Below are 22469 nucleotides of genomic sequence, written 5' to 3' on the forward strand. Positions count from 1 at the left end.
AACTTATTGAAATTCCTTCCAGTCCTACACTTGTATGATTCTAACACCTCTCTGGAGCAGCTAAGCCAATAGTAAATGTGGGGAGGGGGCAGAGTACACCATGCTGATCAAGATCAACAGTTTGCTGAGTGCATAAACGGAGCAGGAAGTCTGCCACCATCCCAGAAATTTCAGAATGAGCATGTGGCTTATTCCCCAGCGAAGAGCACTAGGGCTTATTCTGCAGTTAGGGAGGGAAAGATTCAAAAGATGACTGCACTTCCTGCTGAGATGGGACATTTGCAATAAGGGCCCTACGTCTTGTTCAGAAGAGTACCAGTCTAAGCAATGCTAGGTTATTTTGTAGAGTCTTGGACTATGCTTGGAGGTAATAAGGATTCACTGAAAATGGACTGCTATTAGACACCAGTAAAAGCTGATTATAAGAGTCAGGATTGCAATACGTTTTCCTTCCATTTACAAGAGGAGCAAAATACCAGGAGAAACATCACATTTGCCAGTATTTGGAGCCCAGTACACTCTACATACAATTATCGAAAGAATAACAGGAAATTGACCCATTTACTCTGAAAAGTTCCTATCGTGTTCTGCACTATTTCATTTAATTTCATGTCCATTTATGAACAAGTCATTTCTCTTCAGGGGCAGAAGATAAATTGTCAGCACGCACACACGCCCCTTTCCATTGCCAGGCACAAAAATATCACAAAGAAACACTTCCTTGCTCTCTGCTTCATTTTCTTCTTCATCATCTTTTTTTAATAAATGGTGCTAAGTATAAAAGTCAACTGACTGTAAATAAACTAAATTCCACCCCCACCTTACCTTAAGATTGTTTTTTTGGACAGAATATATTCCACCCACATGGGCTCTGGTCTGATCTGACTGCTCTTCTCAGTACCAGAGAAATAGGATAACAGCCTGCATGGAATAGCGCTTAGAAAACAGAAACATTTGGCCACTACTGTCTGCATTACTGGCATATTGCAATACGGGCTCCATGCATTATCGCCGGTCGAGGGGCTTTGCTTTAGTATTAAGGAAGTAGCCCTCCCGTGGGTGTTTCTTTTAATTCTGCACAGTGCTTATTATCTGTATTCTGGCAGTGCCCACTACGCACTAGATGCTGTCCACAGCACACAGGAGGCAGCATGGTCTCGTGGACAGGGCTTTGGAATGGGAGTCAGGAGACCTGAGCGCTATTCTCAGCTCTGCCGTGTGATTTTCAGAAAGTCATCCTCCACCCCCGTCGGTCTTGTCTCTTTAGAGTGTAAGGTCTTTGGGGCAGAGGGGCGGTCTCCTCCTTTTAGGGCTACATACCAGAGCAAGGTGCTGATCCCAATGAAGGTTTCTCGGTGCTACAGTAATATAAGTAATCCTGACAGAAAGATGGAATCAATGCCCCAAAGGTCCTGCAATCTAGAGACAAGCAGCACGGGAAGGGTGGGAAGAGGGACACCAAAGCACGCACAGGTGATATGTACCTCTTGGGCCTGCAGCTCTCATTGGCTTGGGTTAGAGTTGTGGGTCTCTCAAAAATCAGACTCCACGTACATAAATACATCTATTCCAAGATTTAAATGACAAAGGAGAATGGAAGAGCCAACAGGACAGGGACTGGGGAGGCCACATTCAACAGTCTACTTTACTTCGTACTGCTGTTGTATCAGGCCCAGTGAAGATTAACCCAAAGCAAGGGTCAGAGCTTACGTGGGGGCTTTTATATCCCCCCTCCCTTTAAACTTCTGACACAGGAGGGAAAGGGGCACAGCCAAGGTGCCCAAGTACCCTCAGCTGTTGTTTCAGCTCCTAGCAGTGTAAGTCAGAGCAGCTCTCAGGCTGCTCTAACATGACACAAAAGGGGAGCGGTTCTGCACAGAGGCTGCAACAGGTATCGGAGCGGATGAGCTTTGCAGACACCGAGCAGCACACCTTTGACCGCGTACCCCCGAGCTGCACCCTGTGTCTTTAGTTGTCTCTCTACAGGGCTGAACAGAATAAAGCAGATGGGGAAATGTGCGCCAAATGGACGCTCAGGGTATGTCTATTCAGCAAGTGTAGCAGCAGCGGGTCTCAGAGCCTGGGTCACCTGACTCAGGCTCACGCTACGGGACTATTTTTAGCCCCGCAAGTCAGTTGACCCAGGCCCTGAGACTCACTGCCATGTTTTGTTTTGTTTTGCTGTGTAGACGTAGCCTCGGACGCTCCACGCTTATTCGCTTTGTGACTCCAGATCAGAGTTGCTTGGTTTACAAGAGAGTTTCCCGATTTGACCAGACCTACAAACTCCTGAGGCCTTGAATCCACCCGGGTTTCTTCCTGCTTGGACCGTCACCATCAGTACTGAAGGTTCCGCAACCAGAACTGTGCTGGCAATTTTGCTCAGGAAGCGTGAGGCGGATCAGCATGCAGCTCACTATACCCTGGCTGCCTCAGCTTCTGCTGGGCCAAGAGGAGCAAATACTAGGTTTTGTCACTGCAGTCAGCCGATAAGACTCAAAAGATGAACAGAGATCAGTGCCCTGCTGGAGAGAGATGTTCTTTTTACACTGGTTTTCACCATAACTACACTTTATGGAAAATAAGATAATACTGCATTATGAATTAACAAATCCCTCACTCCATGAACAAGCAAAACACTCCAGGCACAGCTAACTCATGCATAGACTGTACCTCCTACCAATGATTTCTTTTTCCTGTTTAAAATGGGAATTTGGGGGGCTGAGGGGAATTACGAAAGGAGGGCATCCTGCAGCAGCAGCAGGTTTTGATTCAAAGGGATTGATTCTCTTTGGAACTATATAAAACCACCAAATCCACTGCAACTCTTGGTGTCTGCTTCGTGCCCCAAGAAAGATTGCTTGAGGCTGTTTAGCGCCAAAGCAAGTGCCTCTGAAAACAAAGAGCATTTCCACACCAGCTTTTGGGGCTCCACCCAGAAACAGGAGAAGGAGGGAGAGGAAGAAAAGATGCTTTCACCTCTGGTTGAGAAGATTTCATTGCTTGCTGGTAAAGTGGTTTGGCCCTTTGGACACCACGTGAAAGAGAACACCAGAGGGCATTGCCTGCCTGGAAATACAGCTGCTGCTCACCTGTAATGACAGCCAGATTCATTAAGCGCCCTAAAAGATAATTAAAAAAATGAAGAGGTGGAAGTGCCCTGGGTCTCCACTTCCCTTTTGTCTTTATGAGTGGAGAGAAGAATGTCCAGTGGCTAATTATAAATTACAGCACCAGAGGAAGAAGCTGCGGATTGCACTTTGTCTGAAAAGATGTCACTGAAGCATTCAGGGAAACTCACTCGCAGGCAGACGGCCTGTGGGAGAAGAATGGGTGGGGTAGCTCTCTGACCCCTGAGTGGGGGTTCTTTAGCCACAAGAATCCAGATTCAGTAGCCCCAAAGGTGGCACAATGGGGTGCAGCAACTGGTATGCCAGTTAATTTGGTTCGCATGCCTGTCGTTACAGCACAGCTTCCGGGGTGCCTGCAAATTCCACCTCCCCCAAACCCATCACAGTGGCTGGGCCTATATACAGCAAAAGCTGTGTCATCCTGCACTTTATCCACCGGAAAGCTCTATTAACTAGCGTTTCTGATATCTCCCAATACAAATCTTCCATCTAGTAACCGGGATGAGTATACTGCCCAGGAGGTTATGCAATTGCACATTCTGCCCTCTGCTTTATGCAAAAGAGGCAGAAGACAAGTAAGCAAGCTGATAGCAGGGATTTATTCAAAAAAGCAGCTTCCAGGGTATGTCTTAGGGTCATTACAGATTCAGCCCAATCTCTGACACCTTCTACATCTACAGTGATAATTGATGTTGATAGTGATGACGCTGAGCATTGCACAGAGAAGTACAGACCAGTCAGCCTCACCTCAGTCCCTGGAAAAATCATGGAGCAGGTCTTCAAGGAATTAATTCTGAAGCACTTAGAGGAGAGGAAGGTGATCAGGAACAGTCAGCGTGGATTCACCAAGGGCAACTCATGCCTGACCAACCTGATTGCCTTCTATGATGAGATAACTGGCTCTGTGGATGAGGGGAAAGCAGCGGACATGTTATTCCTTGACTTTAGCAAAGCTTTTGATACGGTCTCCCACAGTATTCCTGCCAGAAAGTTAAAGTAGTATGGATTGGATGAATGGACTATAAGGTGGATAGAAAGCTGGCTAGATCTTTGGGCTCAATGGGTAGTGATCAATGGCTCCATGTCTAGTTACCAGCCGCTATCAAGCAGAGTGCCCCAGGGGTCAGTCCTGGGGCCGGTTTTGTTCAACATCTTCATTAATGATCTGGATGATGAGATGGATTGCAACTCTGAAAGTTTGTGGATGACACTAAGATGGGGGTAGAGGTAGATATGCTGGATAGGGATAGGGTCCAGAGTGACCTAGACAAATTGGACTATTGGGCCAAAAGAAATCTGATAAGGTTCAGCGAGGACAAGTTCAGGGTCCTGCACTTAGACGGAAGAATCCCATGCACTGATACAGCTGTTCTCAGTGGTGGCAGATGACAGAATGAGGAGCAATGGTCTTTAGTTGCAGTGGGGGAGGTCTAGGTTGGATACTAGGAAACACTATTTCACTAGGAGGGTGGTGAAGCACTGGAATGGGTTACCTAGGGAGGTTGTGGAATCTCCACCCTTAAGAGTTTTTAAGGCGCGGCTTGACAAAGCCCTGGCTGGGATGATTTAGTTGGGGTTGGTCCTGCTTTGAGAAGGGGGTGGGACTAGATGACCTCCTGAGGTCTCTTCCAACCCTAATCTTCTATGATTCTAAAATCCTAAGAGCCTTTTGAATCATCAAAGGAAGATTAAATTATGTTCAGTATCGTTTTAGCGTTAAGTGTATTTTTAGTGATCTGGGTGTAGGCCACGCGCTGTCCATAGTGATATGTAGTATCATAACATAACCTACTGTATAGAAAACTTCATTTGTATACATCTAAGTGCTTCAAGAAACCAACCACTCTTCAGTGCAGTACTCCTATTGGATTGGTGAGTACCTGTTTACTATTTCATACTTTATTTATTTTACTGTATTCTAATTCTTTGAAAATTGGTATTCCATTGGAAGTATAACTCTTAGTTAACTGGAATTTTTGACTAACTGGCACCCCTCGTTCCCCCAACATGCCGGATAACAAAGCTTTTACTGTACTTGGTCTGTTGATATCAGTGGGAGTCTTTCGACTGGCTTCAGTGGGCTTTGGATCAGGCCCTCATCTGGTAATGTGCTTAAAGATTAACAGCAAGCCATGCTCATTTAAAGGTAGGCTGGACAAAGGAGGTCTGACTAGATGTGCCATAGGGGCCTGATCTTGATCCCACTGACATCAAGGGGCATAGGATTGAGCCCTGAAAATATACCTCACCTCACCTCTAATTTCCATGGTTCTGTGAGATGAGGGAAAGACTGAAACTTACACTGCAGCAGTTGCAGTGGATGAAGTTCACATCATGTGCTAACACCCTGCTCCAGATCTATGCATACTCCGTAGTCCTTCTGCTGGTCTGCCCTCTGCACAAAAGCAAATTTCATTCTATATGTGGAAATTCCTTTCCAAATTCTTCTGCTTCCATGAGAGCTTTAGATATACATTTCTCTCTCTCCTCTCCCCCCCCTTTTTTTCCAGCAGAGGGAAGAAAAGTAACGTACGCCCTCCCGCCAACACACATATATTTGGAAAAAAAAATGCAGAATCTGTAGTTGGAGGAGTTAGTGTCAGACTATAAAAAATTATTAAACATTATGTACAAAGAAAACATAATTAGCTCCTGTGGGATCTGAAAAAAAAAATTACCCATGAAGAAGGAGAAAATGGATAACTCACTCCTGGGTTTGCCAGTCGTGAATTATTTAATAATCACTCCCTACCAGACGGAATATATTTATCCACCCCATTGGAGCACACTTTTCAATCTATTTACACTGCTTTTAAAATATGATTATTTATTTAAAAAATAAAAAAGGGATGCACAAGGGTGGGGGGGGGGAGCTAAAGGGAAAAAATATTACATCTCATCAGTCTTTCTGATCATGTTAGGGTATTTCAAACTAAAATTAATGTGAATGCTGTTTATTGCATCTATCTTGATTATCTTCAATATTAAAACAGAGAAATTAAAACCAGAATGTGTACCCTCCAAGAAGCACCCTTATGATATACATTAAATGGCACAGGTATACTTCTGTTAGCCATGTGTTCTTGTGCAACGAAGGTTTGATCCAGCTCTCATGAAAGTCAATGGAAATACTCTCCGTGATTTCAATGGGAGCTGGAGCAGGCTTCCAAAACATCTCTCACCGGGCCAGACTGTGCTCTTACTTACACCTGCAGTGAATCCAGAGTAACTCCAGTGACATCAGTGGAGTCACTCTGAATTTACACCTGGGAACACAGAGCAGCACTTGGCCCTCAGATTTGACCAGCTGCTTATTTTAAAATGTCAGGAAGTCCCACAAGTTTACTCTTGCCTTTATATTTCATTATGTGTTGTTGCAATTACAATACCCTTCCCAAACAAAAAACTTTGCCCAGCTAAAGTTAAGTGCACTAGTGACAAATACGGTAATGTTGCAGAGCCATTCAGACTCCACAGAGGCCTTGAGAAACGTATATGGATATTAAACAGGAATATGCAATGTTAAAACATATTCAAAAACTTAAGGACATTTCTAAGCCAAAAGAAATAATTTGATCATGTACTGCGATAATTCATTTTTGTTTGATTTTCTTTTAAAACTCACCCAAGTTTCTTCATGGATCTTAAAGGCAGGAAATGATCAGCAATGGCTGTTCAATAAATTAGAAGTAACATTTTCAAAATTTTCAGGCACGTAAGTCCTATTTTCAAAAGAGACTTATTCTCGGTCATAAATATAAAGGGAAGGGTAACCACCTTTCTGTATACAGTGCTATAAAATCCCTCCTGGCCAGAGGCAACATCCTGTTACCTGTAAAGGGTTAAGAAGCTCAGCTAACCTGGCTGGCACCTGACCCAAAGGACCAATAAGGGTACAAGATACTTTCAAATCTTGGGTGTGGGGGTGAAGGCTGTTGTTTGTGCTCTTTGTTTACGTGGTTGTTCTCTCTTGGGACTGTGAGAGGCCAGACAGAAATCCATCTTCTCCAACCCATCCTAATCCAAATCTCCAATATTGCAACCAGCAGAGGTAAGCCAGGCAAGGCGGATTAGTTTATCTTTTGGGTTTTATGTGAATTTTTCCTGTGTTAAGAGGGAGGTTTATTCCTGTTTTCTGTAACTTTAAGGTTTTCCCCAGTGGGGGATCCTCTGTGTTTTGAATCGGAATATTCTGTAAAGTATTTTCCATCCTGATTTTACAGAGATGATTTTTACTTTTTTTTTTTTTTTAAATAAAATCCTTCTTTTAAGAACCTGACTGATTTTTCCATTGTTCCAAGACCAGAGATTTGGGTCTTTGATGATTTTGTAACCAGTTGGTTAGGATATTATTCTCAAGCCTCCCCAGGAAAGGGGGTGTGTAGGGCTTGGGGGGATATTTTTTGCAGGGGAAGACGTCTCCAGGTGGTCTCTTTCCCTGTTCTTTGTTTAAAACGCTTGGTGATGGCAGCATACTGTTCAAGGAGAAGGCAAAATTTGTACCTTGGGGAAGCTTTTAACCTAAGCTGGTATGAATAAGCTTAGGGGGTCTTTCATGCGGGTCCCCATATCTGTACCCTAGGGGAAAGAACCCTGAGATGCTCTTAAGGAGCAGAGTGGATAAAAAGTATGATTAAAAAAAACCATTAAAGAACGTAGATTTTTTTTATTTTAAGGCCAAACATACAATAATCTATTAAAATCATTTCAATTAAATAAAAAAAGTAGTCTTTAAAAGCAATATCTAAAAGTCCGACCACTGAACTGGTGGCAGTCACTGGCTAAGCACCTGGAACCAGAGTTTGTTGAAATGCTAAACCAGCTTTTGACAGCGGCAGCTTTTGGTCTGCAGGTACAGGGAGACTATTTCTTCATTTCAGTTTGTTCAACTAGTTTAGTTCAATGAATAGTTCATTCAAAGTGGCACAAACCAGCTGGGAGCTGAAAAAGCAGGAAAGCTTGTGTTCCTCTTCCAAACCATGAATAAAAACTAGGCAAGAGAGGATGAGATCTATTAATTCTAAAATCTTGAAGGACACAGTGACCAGAAACAACCAATTCAATTCACTGACTACAGATACTTCATTTATTTAATAAATTAGTTTTAAGCACAAAACACTTGTTTTCTAATGTAGCCAGCACATTTAAGATTTTTAATAAAAAGCAATGTTAAAATGATGTTTTTGTGCACTTTGAATTGGAATTCCCCTCTAAGGTGCCACAAGTACTCCTTTTCTTTTTGCAAATACGGACTAACACGGCTGTTACTCTGCAACCTGTCATTTCTATCCAGTGCTGCTTGACACAAATCATGAGTAAAAAATTCATCTTCTAATAAATAAGAATGTGTCATCCATTTTCTAGCAATTTAAAAAACTGTAAATATCAAGAATCTGAATAAGCGATATAATCACTTAAAAATATATAGAGAGAGATATAGTGAATCCTCCTGGTTAGCAAAACGAATTACCAAATTATACCAACCAGTGAGACCACCTCTCTCTAAGAATATAACTAAAAAGCATAAATGCAAAACAACTTTAAAAATTGACTGTTTAAATCAAGGTTTCCTGCTTGCTGATTAAATCATGATTAAAACTGGTGATTTAAATCAATCTAGTGTGGCAGTCAGGTTCTAAATCACTTAGATGCTTTGGAAAATTCCAACCAATGTCCCAAGTTAGGTTTTTTTAAAAATGAATATTAATCTAAATGTTTTCAACAAACAAGGTACATCTTTGAAAAATTAACATATGCAGTGTATTAAAAGCAAGTATTAGGTCTGGTCTACACAAACATGTTTCCATTTTCACTGGGGGAGGGGGGGTTTGTATCAAATTATATGTATAATTAATACCATATAACTTTTAGGGACAGACAGTAGGGTTGCCACCTGTCCAGATGGTCACAGGATTGTTACTTTTTTGAGATCGCCGTTCTGGGAAATCTGTAAGGGTGCTCAGTACGCTGCCAGCTGTTCCGTTTGATGGGCTCAGGATCAGCCCAGATGTCCCATTTCTTTTGTAGCTCAGAGGTAACAACCTTAAGAGACAAGCCCTAGGTACTGGATAACCCAGTCTAAGTCCCTGATTATTGAACGCGCCCCCTATCCCAGGCAGAATGTGAATACACAGCCAGCTGCTGCCCAGGAGAGGAATGGACTAGATGAAAACACATGGTTAAGTCTTCTCCTGAGCCACAGCTTTGTGCTGACGACCTGGAAGCCAAACTGACCATTCTAGTTTCAATGTCCCAGAAGATCGAAGAGCCAAAAGCAAGCCTACTTCACCGCACGCATAGCAAGAAGTCACTCTGCTGTTTAAAGTTCCTGCCGTATAATAAGCTAACATATTATTAGTAATATCTGTAAGGATGTGACTTTTTTTTTTCCTTCCAGGGAGGATGTCCCCTTTTACTACCTCATCGCTTATGCTAAAATATAGACACATCAAGCAAAAGAGAAAAGGAGGACTTGTGGCACCTTAGAGACTAACCAATTTATTTGAGCATGAGCTTTCGTGAGCTACAGAACGTTCCAAAGAACAAAATGCTCCCCCCACCCCTGCCCCAAGAATGTAAAACAGAAGTGTCAAAATATTTTATGTGGCATTATGCACTCATCTATTTTAAAGACAGAGAGGATTAAATACATCTACATGATGGAAAGAAAAAGTGTTTAAACAACAATAAAAAAAGATTTAGTGGTATTAATAAAGAACTTCCTTAAAGCAGCATGTCTCCATTAAAGTAATTAATAGGGTATGAAAGACACTTCAGTGGAAAGTGAGGAGAGTTCAGGCTAAAGCTTTCTGATTTTTCACATGATCTCAAGACTGGCTTCCGTGCAAAAATAGGCTCTAAAAGGAATATATGGGGGTGGGAGTGATATGGTGCACGTATGAAATTCAAAGATTAAGAGAATATTAGGACAATAATTCTGACTACATTTATCTGAAGCGACAATAAAATGTTCTGAGTGAATTAAGGATTGTATTAACAGATGCAGAGAAGAGTTTGAAATCTAACTGGCAGAAAGGAAAGGTTTTATGATGATATATATATATATATATATATATATATTTTTTTTTTTTAGGATAGCGGTGATATTGCCATAAAACTTTAATCTTATTGCCACGCCAGAGTGAAAGAAAACCTGTCAGAGGCAACTGAGCACATCTGGACTCTCTTGTTTTAAAATGGGAATGGTCTCTTTTCAGCAAAAAGGTCTCACGGGAGGCTGGAAGTGGAAGCTAGACCAATTCAGACTGGAAGCAAGACACAAACTTTTAACAGTGAGGGTAATTAACCACTGGAACAATCTACCAAGAGTTCTGGTGGATTTTCCATCACTGACAATTTTAAAATCAAGATAGGATGTTTTTTCTAAAAGATCTGCTTGAGTGCAAATGGGAAATAATTCAGGGAAGTTCTCTGGCCAGTGACATGCAGGGGGTGAGACAAGGTGATCATAGTGGTGCTCTACCATGGTAGCTGGCAGCCGAGCGCCAGGGATTCTTTAGAAGCCACTTGAGTTTTCCTTAAGCAGAATTAACTGCTTTAGAAATGTTTCAGAGAGATTTTTTAAAAACAATTTAGGTTTGATCCTGCATATGCTACCGAGACTCGTGCTATTGTGGGTAATCCCATTACTGTAACGAGCGCTCTGCTCAGTGGCGTTTGCAAGGCTGTGCTGTACACTGTCCCTGTTTTTGTAACCCTTCACCTTTCAACCGCGTTGCCTTATATACAGTGAAGCCAATTGCATGGAACTCCGAGTGAAGCTGCAACTCAGATGTTCTCTGAATCTCTAGAAATGGCCTAAAAAGCTTTTCTGTGCACATCGTACCAATTGTTGGGCCTAATACCTTGTGCTGAAGCCAACAGAGTTTAAGTCCTTGCTTAAGTGCTTTGCTGAATCCAGGCCTACACCAACTGCAGTTCTACATAAGGGCTACAATCGCATGATCAGTAACCTACATTAAGTCTTTAGGGGAATACAGAGGCTTTTGAGAGCTCCAAGGATCAGCTAAATGCCAAGGAGAATAGAATGTCAAACAAATATTTTTCTTTTCATGACAGAGGATAAATATTTGGCAGAACGTTTAATTTAAAAAAAAGTTTAAAAGTTACTCAGTCAGAGTAGAGAACATTGCTGTAATTTTAGTTTGCCTCCTAAAATATGTCCAGTCACAGTGGCTTTCTGAAGGAAATATTTACTAATTTAAGAAGTGTTGTCTGGCTTTAACACTGCTCGCATTTACCCAGACATCTCTGGTGGAAGAGCGCCAAAATAATGTCTTGGTTAAAATTAATTAAATAAAAATAAAATAAAGATGCGACAGTATCAAGAGTTAAGGTAATAATAAAGTTTTTAAGAGAGACAGTCCTTACCCGTGTTACTAATCATACCTTGAACCTGATTTACTTTTCACCATTGATGCTGTTAGCTTGCTTCATGCACTTCCCGTAACAGGGATAGGGAAAAAAAGACTGATCTGGTCAATGTCAGTGTTTAGTGCTCAGGTAGTAGGTGACATGCTGCTAGAAGGCACCCTATTTTTTATTTATTTAGATGTATACAGTAGTTTTAAAAGATACCTGTACAAAGAGCTCTAGGCACTGTGATCATCAAGTAATCTTACAACAACAGAATAATGCCCACCCAGGAGAATTAAAAATTATATATGAATGACACAAACTTCATCCACTAGTGGCATTAAACAATCACATGGTAACAAATTAACTCAGCCAGCCAGTAAACAAAAAATAACAGAAGAGCTCTTCTCCAAACCCCATCAGTTCCTGGAAGATACTTTCAACCTCCTCAGAGAACCCTCTGCTAATAAAGTTTGTGGATGACAACACTGGGAGGTCTGGCCAATACAGGAGGAAAACCTGAATATCATACAAAAAGATTTGGATGACCTTGAAAACTGGAGTAATAGAAATGGGACAACATTTAATAGTGCAACATCATGAACTTAGGGACTAACAACAAGAATTTTTGCTATAAGCCGGGGATGAATCAGTTGGAAGCAACAGCAGAGGAGAAAGACCTGGGTTATTGGTCGATCACAAGATGACGATGAACTGCCAATGTCATGCAGCCATGAGGTATTTTCAGTACAGACAGGAAAATGTTAGTACCATTATACAAGGCACTGGTGAGACCTCACCTGGAAACCTGTGTGCAGTCCTGGTCTCTCACATGTAAAAAAAAAAAAAAGATTTCAAACTGGAACCGGTGCACAAAAGGGCTTCTAGGATGAGCCGAGGAATAGAGAACCTACCTTATGAGAGGGCACTTAAGGGAGCTTGGCTTGTTTAGCCTACCAAACGAAGGCTGAGGGGAGATCTGATTGCTCTCTATAAATACATTAGAGGGATAAACACCAGAGTGGGAGAGGAGTTAATTAAGTTAAGGGCCAATATTTGCACAAGAACAAATGGCTATAAACTTGGCCATTGATAAGTTTAGGCTTGAAATTAGGTGAAGGTTTCTAACCATCAGAGAGGTAAAGTTCTGGAACAGCCTTCCAAGGAGAGTAGTGGGGGTGAAAAACCTAACTTGTTTTAAGACTGGGCTTGATAAGTTTATGGAGGGGACAGTGTGATAAGACTGCCAATAGTGGCACATGGCCCATTTGCGACTGCTATTAGCAAATATCTCCAATGGCTGGAGATGGGACACTAGATGGGGAGGGCTCCGAGTTACTAAAGAGAATTCTTTCCCAGGTGTCCGCCTGGTGGGTCTTGCCCACATGCTCAGAATTTGACTGATTGCCATATTTGGGGTTGGAAAGGAATTTTCCCCAAGGTCAGATTGGCAGAGACCCTGGAGGTTTTCCACCTTCCTCTGCAGTGTGGGGCATGGGTCACTGGCTGGTTTGAACCAGAGAAAGTGGTGCGTTCTCTGTAACTTGCAGTCTTTAAATGATGATTTGAGGACTACAGAACTCAACCAGAGGTTATGGGCCTACTGGGGGAGGTTCCGTGACCTGTGACGTGCAGGAGGTCAGATGAGATGATCATGATGGTCCCCTCTGGCCTTAAAGTCTAGGAGTCAAAACATGGCTTATATGTGATTGCTGTTAAAAAAAATCAATCCATAAACCCTCGAAGAAAACATTGGATACATTTACTCAGTTCATTTCTTATCCAAGTGGGAGCATCTGAAGTCAGGGCCATGTAGTAAAGAGGTCACACAGATTTCAGAGTCCCCGAGCAAAGCCATTTCACTTCCTTACAGTACTTCAGGTCAATCCAGCTCTCAATGTGTGTGACAGGGTAAAAGGCAGAATCCCTGTGAAAAACCACGTACCGCATCTAAGCTAAACATTCCGTGGGAGATGCATTGTACAAAGGAAAACAAGCCAAGGGACAGCAAGGGCAAAGCTATGCTAATTACGCCACATGCCTTAAACCTTCTTGGCATTATGACAGATCCCACCTACCAAGCCCCGGTCTCCCACAATAGGATAGCTGTCTCCAACTAGGCAGGTGGTTTTGTTGACACTGACGAGTGACAACTATCGATATTGCAGGTCTTGATCTACCAACGTGTTCTCCGCTAGCAGTGAGAGCTGCTGAATGCACAGCATGCGATAACTTCCTATCCCTGGCAAAGCCGAGGCTAAGAATTGAACTGCGCATGTAACCTGGTCTTCCTTCTGGTAAAATGCCCAAGTGGATGAGTTACTTTTTCTGTCAATATTATTCTTGGCCCACAGCTTTGTAATCAGTACAGCTGAGAGGGAAAGGGAGATGCACTTGGAATATGCTTTCTCCCTCTACGTGCATCCAGCACTCGCGATACAGCTTAGAATCAATAAACTTTTCCTCTCGTCACCGTCACTGTTTGTTGTCCTTTCCCTTAGCTGGTATTATGCTGTTTTTCTAGCCAGAAATCTACCAAACCCACTGGGGTTTGTGTGTGTATGAGGGCAAGTTAGACAGATTCCTCTAATGCAAACAAACATTGCATGCAGTCGAACCAATGCTGCTGAGTGCCAAAAACAGAGCCCTTCTAGAGGCAGGATCAGTTCAAAGATGGAACTTCTGCCAAAGCAAAGCTCCTTTTGCTGAGGCTTCAACAAAGCATCTGACTGAAGTAGTATTCACAAAGGCCATGCTCTTACTTTTCCGCTCTTCCCCGGCCATGAGGTTTGCAAACTGCTGCCTGGACTAAGTAGCAGGGCATTTTCGATCAGAGAGAGATGAGACTCTTTGTTCTCTGAAAAAACTGGGTAAGGATAAATCAGACCTGCTAAATCCATACTATGAAAAGGCAGAGCAGCCCTAGCACTGAAAGCATCGTTAGCAAGGACTAGCTACAGGTGAAAGGCCTTTAACTGGTAACTGTGGCTATTAACACGGTCAATGGTACAATGCTAACGTACTGACCCAAGTGCAAAGCAACCATACCACCCCCTCCCCCCGTTAAACCAAAGGCAAAGAATTAACCCCCTATTTATTCAAGACCAGGTTTTCAGAACTGAATTAACTGGCTTAAATGCCATTATCTTTCTTTATAGCCCCCACGGCTTAATACCACAGACTGGATGGAATTACACACACACATGATAAATGCACCTGTTACACATGCAGTTATGAAAATCAACAGCCCCTTAAAATAATTCTCTCTTATCTATTGTGATAGACCCAGGCCATTTGGGTACAACCGAGTAGTCTTACTGGGATCCAGGAAGTGCTAAAGGGGGGGGGTCCAAATAATTACGGGGGACAACTAATGAACAACAGGGACAGAAGTGTGGTCAAAGGGTCAAACGAAGGGAACCGGATGGGGACACCGAGCAGAGAACCGCGGACAGCGCCCACTGCTCCTCAAAGGCGTCAAGGGAGTCAGTGGACGCCGCCCAGAGGAACCCTGCCCGGAGGCGTGAACGGACAGAGGATTGGAAATAGGCCCCACAGACACAGGAGACTCCATCGGCCAACCTCCTCACCCTGGTTTTATAGATGGCCACTTTAGCCAGGGCCAGGAGGAGGTTGACCAGGAGGTCCCGCGACTTAGTGGGGCCACGGACAGGAAGTGCATAGATAAGGAGGTGAGGGGAATAGTGCAACCAAAATCTTAACAAAATATTCGTGAGGAGCCGGAATAGGGGCTGCAGCCTGGCGCACTCTAGGTATATGTGCGCCAGGGTTTCTCTCACGCCGCAGAAGGGGCAGGTGTCCGGGACTGGGGTGAACCGCGCCAAGTACACGCCCGTGCTCACGGCCCCGTGAAGGAGCCGCCAACTGATATCCCCGGCGGGCCTCGGCACTAAGGTGGAATAGAGGCTGGCCCACCGGGGCTCCTCACCCTCTAGAGGTGGCAGGAGGTCCCGCCCCTTTGTGTCAGGGCGGGACGCGAGGGTGAGGACATGAGGGGTGTGGAGCACGAGCGTGTATTACAACAGAGTAGTAGAAGGCAGATATACTGGCCACTGGATTAGCAGTTTTCTGTTCCCTGACTGATCAGAGCAGGGGCTGCTCCAGGCTAATGAGAATGCCTGACTCCAATTAACCTGCAAAGAGTCAGGTGAGGCCATTCAGTTAATGCGAACACCTGACTCTAATTAAGGTCCTTCTGATGCTATAAAAGGGCTCACTCCAGTCAGGCTGAGGAGAGCCAGGGTGTCAGAGGACAGAAAGTGCGGCTGAAGGGCTAAGTAATGAAGACACCCTCAAGCCATCAGTAAGGGAGCCATAAGGTAAGGGTGAAGAAGAGAGAAGCGGGAGGGCTGTGGGGAAGTGGCCCAGGGAAATGTAGCAACTCTGGCAGTGAAAGGTTGGCTGCCAACAGCTGCTGCCATTAGGGTCCCTGGGCTGGAACCCGGAGTAGACCCCCCCGAACCCACCACTACAGAAACCCCTCATGGGAGGGGAAGACAAGCCCCTGTCAGGACAGGAGGCTAAACTATTATGGAATAAGCCTGTAGGGACAACAGAGACTGTGGGAGTTCTCTCACCAACCTCCTTGCTGGCTTTTTAAGATGAAAAGGGCTCAGTAGACTGTAACCCTGGTCCTAGAGAGAGAAGGGCTACGTGGAGGGTTGCAGTGAGCCTCTGAAGCTAGCATAAACCCCCTGGCAGCGCGGGACCCACGGGGACAAGGTTGGAGCTCTGCCACGCTATTTTAAATGAAAGGCAAGAACAACACGCTGTGGATGAGCAATGATGAACACTTTATAACATGCCATACACCTGTCTGCCCCCCCTGCAGAGCAATCTCACATGGCTCTCATGCACACATTATGATGTACATCACCCTAGCGAGGGATCAGAGCCGCATTGCACTAGCTGCTGGACACCCCCGAAGGAGAGAGAGACAGTTCCTAGCTTAAAGCAGCAGAGAGTCCGGGTTCCAAAAGGACAGAGACAGTGGAGGACAGACGGGCTTGTAGTTAACTATTTGTATTACCATTGCACACAGGAGCCTAGTCATGGACAAGGACCTTATTGTGTTAAGCGCTGTCCACGCACGGGAAAAAAGAAAAAAAGACGGTCCTGCCCCGAGGAGCTGATAATCTAAGGATAACACAAGAGACAACAGATGGATAAAGAGATGGGGGAGTGCAAGGAAACCATGAGATGATATTGGTCAACATGATGGGCACCACACTGGGACTGAGATGGGCTAGATTCTGTTCCTGGTTCTGTGTGACCCTGGGCAAGTCAAGTCACTGAACCTCTCTGGGCCTCAGTTCCCATCTGTAAAATAGGGATAACAATCCACCCTTCCCCCCAACTCTTGGCTGTTTGCACTGGGAGTTCTTTGGGGCAGGGACTGTCTCTCACTGTGTTTGCTCAGCACAACGGGGTCCAATATCAGTGTGGGCTTTGGGTGCTACTGGAATAATGACAAAGGGGGAGAAACACAGGTGGTTTGGTGAGAGGAGGAGGAGGCTACAGTAAAAACAAGCCCATGGGAGTGCCTGGAGCACTTGGCATGGCTCGCCTCCTTATTGGGTGGGAAATCCATTAGAGGACACGTGGTAGTTTAACACTGTAAGAAAGCAGCTTGTTCCTGACCATTTCATTGTACTTCTGTGACAGAGAGAACATCTGCCTCCAAAATTTCTAATTTTAGGGCCTTCCTGAACAGTGTGTCCAAATCATTGCCTGGCACTTATTTTATTTTAAATTTGTAAAATGCTCCTAATTATAAAATGCTGTAAGAGCAAACAGAGGGTCCATGGCTTAGTAAGAGAACAGAGCTTCCCTGGAAAGCAATCCGCTTGTCCGCAGCCGGGGCAAAAGATTCGGTCAAACCGGCCCGGAAGGGATTTGCAGAGTCAAGGGCTCCCCAGCAATGAAAACGTGCCTCCCCCTGGTATTTCCATCTTTCTGCAGGAGGTCTGTGTCGGGGCGACCAGAGCCTGGGACGGGGGCAGGTTTAAACACTAAAGGAAATGATCTAAACCAACAAACAGCTCTCAGGGCTCATAGCTCCAAGAAGTATGGTCTGCTGCATGGGACGGTGGGGGTGTTATGCTGCACTGTGCAGGGTGCACAAGCCGGGGGCAAGTATGCTGCTCCTGTTAAAAGGAACCACATCTCTCTCCACCTTGAAACATGCTAGCCTGTGCTAGAAGGAATCTGGAACTAGCTGGATAGCACCACCTCCTCCCAACCTGTACCAGAGCTCTAGCAGGCAGGGAGAGGATTTAATTTGGGAGTATATGCATTTTGCTACACATTCCCCCTGCTTTGTCTCTAAGCAAACAGCCCGCAGCCCGCAGACAGACCTACCTTCTGGAAAGGCAGGGTCCGGCCCTTCTCATGCCTGTGGAAATAAGGATTTTCAGTGGGATGTCCAAGCACATCCTGCTGCATTGCAAACAGCTTGATCTCATTATCCTTAAACCACCCCTAATTGATAGGTGTCCAGTCTGGCTTTGAAAATCCCCAGCCAAGGTGATCCCATCATCACTCTTGGCAAGGCACCGTATTATGAAGTTTTCCATCACATTCTCCTGGCATTTTCCCTGCTGCAGCTTCTGCACATGGACAGCTTGTTCTGTCCTTGTTGGCTAATGAGTATAATTGGTCCTTGTCCTCTCTCTAATGACCCACATGCTCCTCTATAGAGGAGTTACCACATATTACTCTCATCTCCCCCACAGTCTCTTTTTTTATAGCCACACACTCGAAAGGAGACTATTTACTTTAAAAAGAAAAGGGAAAAATACTCTTTTCATTTTGTCTAGTGACAAATATTCACTTGATCTCTTCCCCTCCCCCTCTTCCGAGCTGTCAGATGACTGGGAAGGGCAAGATGGGATCAACAAACTTTCCTAGCGCTGAACAAACATGCAAAGGTTCATAGGGGTAGGGGCTGGCACAGTGAGTATTACCCACTCCATTTTTGCACCCCCTGGACTCTGGAGCTGCTGGAGGACCCTGGAGTTAACCAGAGTAGCTCCAGAGGCTTCTCTGTCTTATATCCTGGCTGCAACTGTTCTGCCAGCCCTTCAGGATTGTCCTGGAATCTCCAGGAATTCTAGATTAATCGGGAATTAAAGATTACGTCATGTGATGAAACCACCAGGAATACATCCCACCAAAACTGGCAAACCGAGCAACTGCTGTGTACTAGTGTAACCCATGCTGACTTGGTGTGGCACTCTGTCCCCCACCCCCAGTGGTGGCTGGGCCAACGATGGATGCTGCTGAACCCGCTCCAGCCTTAGCTAACAGGGCTGGGTTTTGTAGATTCTGACGTCGCAGGTTCAATTCCCAGTGCTGACAATCCACTCAGGGGCATCATGTTACCCTAGCAGCACAAGGCAGCAGCTCCTAAGATAGGGCGTACAGAATAATGCTGATCTCAATTACACTCTTGGAGGACAAACACATTCCATGATTTAAGGAGTGCACGACTTTATATGTCTGTTCGACTTTATATGTCACTTTGAATTCAAACTCTTTGGGAAAACATGCATAATAGTCTTAATGATCCCACTGAGCAGTTTAAATTCAAATTGCGGCGCACTCGCAACACCACACTGGCAACACTTTCCATAAATTACTCTCAAATTCAATATGTCGCTTGACAAAAACAAGAATAAAGGGCTTAAAAAAATCACAAAACAGTCTTTAAATTATAGCTTCTCTTTTCTTGTCCCATTTAAATTGTTACGCTGTTGCTAAATTAGTGCTGAAATATCTACATACATGATTCAGAATTCTTTTTAAAAATAGATGTAATTTTTCAGTGGGGATTGACCTCAGACTTTAGATCTGTGCACGCTAACGTTACTTCACAGGCCTCCCCCCCCCCCACACATCCGATGAAGTGAGCTGTAGCTCACGAAAGCTCATGCTCAAATAAATTGGTTAGTCTCTAAGGTGCCACAAGTCCTCCTTTTCTTTTTGCGGATACAGATTAACACGGCTGCTGCTCTGGACACTCTGTCTGTCTGTCTCTCAGAAGCAACCAGCACTGATCTAACTTCTCCCATCCAAATTAATGGGAGTTTTACCATTGATTTCAATGGGAGCCGATTCAGAGTCCAAGGCCAGAAGAAACCACCAGACCATCAAGCGTGACCTCCTGCAAAAAAATCACCAACGCTCTCAGCGCAGGCCCCACTGTGCTATGCAAACATATTGCAGGAGACAGAGCCACTTACAATCTAAATGGACAAGACAGACAAATGGCGGGGGAAAGGGAGTATTATTATTCCATTTTTTACCACTGGGGAACTGAGGCACAGAAAGATTAGGGTAACACTTTCAAAACCACACTCATCTAATACACCTTAAGAGTTCAAGGCCCACTGAAAATTAATGGGACAGTCTCCTCAGTGACTTACAAGCTTTTAAATAGTTTTTTTTATCTTAAATGATTTCTCCAGGGAAGTTGACGCCACCAGGAGAGAGAAAAGTTGACAACACAGAAAGAGAAAATAGAGAAGCCTGCAGCTGAAGCAGGAATCAAACTCAAATTTCCAGAGTCTTGGGCTGGTGCTGAAATACAGCACCATTTGACTTCCCTAGTTCTAAGTGGAGTTGTTAAAAATGGAAGGGCAGCTCTGGCTCACGATAACTTTGCTCTTTTGTTATTTCACCACCCATTGCTTCCAGCCCCCTAAGTTTTGATGTTCTTCTCTGAGGTCCCTCTGCTTTCACTACTGAATATTTCCGGTTTGCCTGAAGAATTCTTTACGCTTTCTCCCATCCTCTTCCACAAGGGACCCAGCCAGCTCCATCAGGGCCTGATACTTGGTGACCTTGACACTCATACAACATGGGGGAAAACCTGGGAGGGTACTCAACATCTTATTGCCGGCAATGGCAATGACAGGTGCTCAGCATCTCTCAGGACTTGGCCCTACAGATTGTTTATCACTGACTGTTACAACACGGAGAGTGACTGCCCAGAAGCAGGGATGAAGAATGGAAGGAAATTTCCATGTCCCAGAGAAAGTCATCAGGACATCAAAAAACACTCCCATTTGCAAAACAGCAGCATCCCCTGCCAGACCAGTATGTCTGGTTAACCTTGCGTTCAGTCCTTATGGTAATACGGTAGTTGGAAAGGAGACAGCTGGCATGGCTTTAACATCTTGCTCTTCAATCTTTTATGACAATGTTTGCAATATTACGCTTAACCTCTTCTTTATACAAAGCCCAATACAAAAACTTCCCCCAAATACCGAGCAAGCAAACCAAAGGCTTTTGACAGTAAATTTCTCTGTAAGGGGGAGAAAGTATATGAACATTGACAACAGATTGTAGCCGCGCTACATGGCTCACATATTGGAGGATCTAGTTAGATTGGAGACATATTGTCACATTTTAGGGATTAGATTGACTGTAGTTGTGATAGGGGGTGACACATCTGCCCAACGTTAACACTTCGCTTATCTCAACTGCTTTTTACTGACCGCAAGTGTCTTGATGGAGGGAGGTTGATGATGTTTTAGGAATAAAATGAATAATACTGAGCAAAAGCATGAGCAACAGAATTAAAAATGCATTTGTAGGATTTAGCCTTTGCAATGCAATTGTTGTCGGTCTGTATTAAATGCTCTTGTTTGGGTTCTTAAAAGTTAGGAACTAATTCTGGGATCAAACTCAAGTTCTGAACACCAGGTGGCATTTTTGTTCAGAGATGGGGATAAGGAATTGTTTCAAGGGGTGAGTGACTGCAGTAGGTTTTGGACCTGACCCTGTTTGAGCATTTTGTGTTAAGAGGAGCAATGATAAATAAAACCAGAGAGATACTTTTGCAGGCTTTGATCATCAATATTGACCAGTAGCACAGTCAAGGGTAAACGCAGGTAACTGGAGTTTACCAACTTCTCACTGGGGGAATATGTACTTTAATTTAGGTTAGTTTACTCACTTCCTTTTTTTAACACCAGATCACTGACATTGACTAATGAAACATAATTTCTGTTGCAACCTTAACTATGGCTTCACTACTGCTCCACCAACACAAGAGTAACCTCGGAAACAGAGAAAACATTTGCCAATTTTTAATTGTTCAAAAACTTTCATTTTATTTGCCTGTGGCCTGACTGCAGACGTGCATGGTGCAGTCACTCAGAGCAAACTATCAGAAGAGCCAACAGTTCCTGGTCTATAAATCTGGATGAGGCAAACACCTTTTTGTCTTCTTTCATACCAGAGAGGCAGCATGTTTAGTGGTTTGAGTATTGGAACAGAAGCCAAGAATTCCTGGGGCTGGAACCTCAGGTGGCGTAAATTGGGGTAGCTCTACTGAGCTATGCCCATTTATGCCCGCTGAGAATTTGGCCTCTACTTTCTAAGCCTGGTTCAGTCACGTATTTGCTGTACAGCCATGGGCACATCCTTTGGGCCCTAACACAGCAGAGCACATAGCTTGAAACTGACTTTCAAGGAGACTTGGACTCTGGAGTCGCTTTTGAAATGGCACGTAGGCTCTGAAGGCAGCTCGGCATGTTTTGAAAATACATGCTTATGTGCCATTTCAGACAATGGGACTTAAGTATATGCCTAAGAGCTTTGCTGAATCAGGTGTCAAACCCTTGGCTCCAGTTTCCCCATCTGGATGTTTAAAATCACTGCCCCTATTTATGTAATGCTATGGGTATGTAACTCCACTACTGTTGTTTTCACATCAGCAAGAGACCGGATTCCCAGGGGTGTTTTGTGCCAAGCCTTTAAGCTTCTTTATTTGTGGCTTGTGTAGGTGAATATTTAAAGGACACTTTTTTTTTTGCCTAATCATTTCAAAGAAGCTATAAAAATTAAAAGTTTATCCTTTCCTCTGTGGTCAAAGCTGTAGTGTGGAATTTACTATTGCAGACGCAGCCAAGCAATTATCATTGCTTTATCCCT

At 44.0% G+C, this 22469-nt stretch overlaps 1 protein-coding gene across 6 annotated transcripts in view; it reads right to left on the reverse strand.

The window, feature by feature from the left end:
* The window catches only part of LPP (LIM domain containing preferred translocation partner in lipoma), a 415845-nt gene that overhangs the window by 58150 nt on the left and 335226 nt on the right, over positions 1-22469 (reverse strand). Inside the window, exon 9 of one of the 6 annotated variants that reach the window (XM_073359056.2) lies at positions 13059-13187. The exons of the other annotated variants lie outside the window; for them this stretch is intronic. Within the exon in view, the coding sequence (XP_073215157.2) occupies positions 13089-13187 (99 nt within the window). The 3' untranslated portion in view covers positions 13059-13088. Of the gene's footprint in view, positions 1-13058; positions 13188-22469 lie in introns of those variants that run through there. 6 annotated transcript variants of the gene reach the window in all.

Source organism: Lepidochelys kempii, chromosome 9 (assembly GCF_965140285.1).
Source record: "Lepidochelys kempii isolate rLepKem1 chromosome 9, rLepKem1.hap1, whole genome shotgun sequence".
NCBI classification, from domain to species: domain Eukaryota; kingdom Metazoa; phylum Chordata; order Testudines; family Cheloniidae; genus Lepidochelys; species Lepidochelys kempii.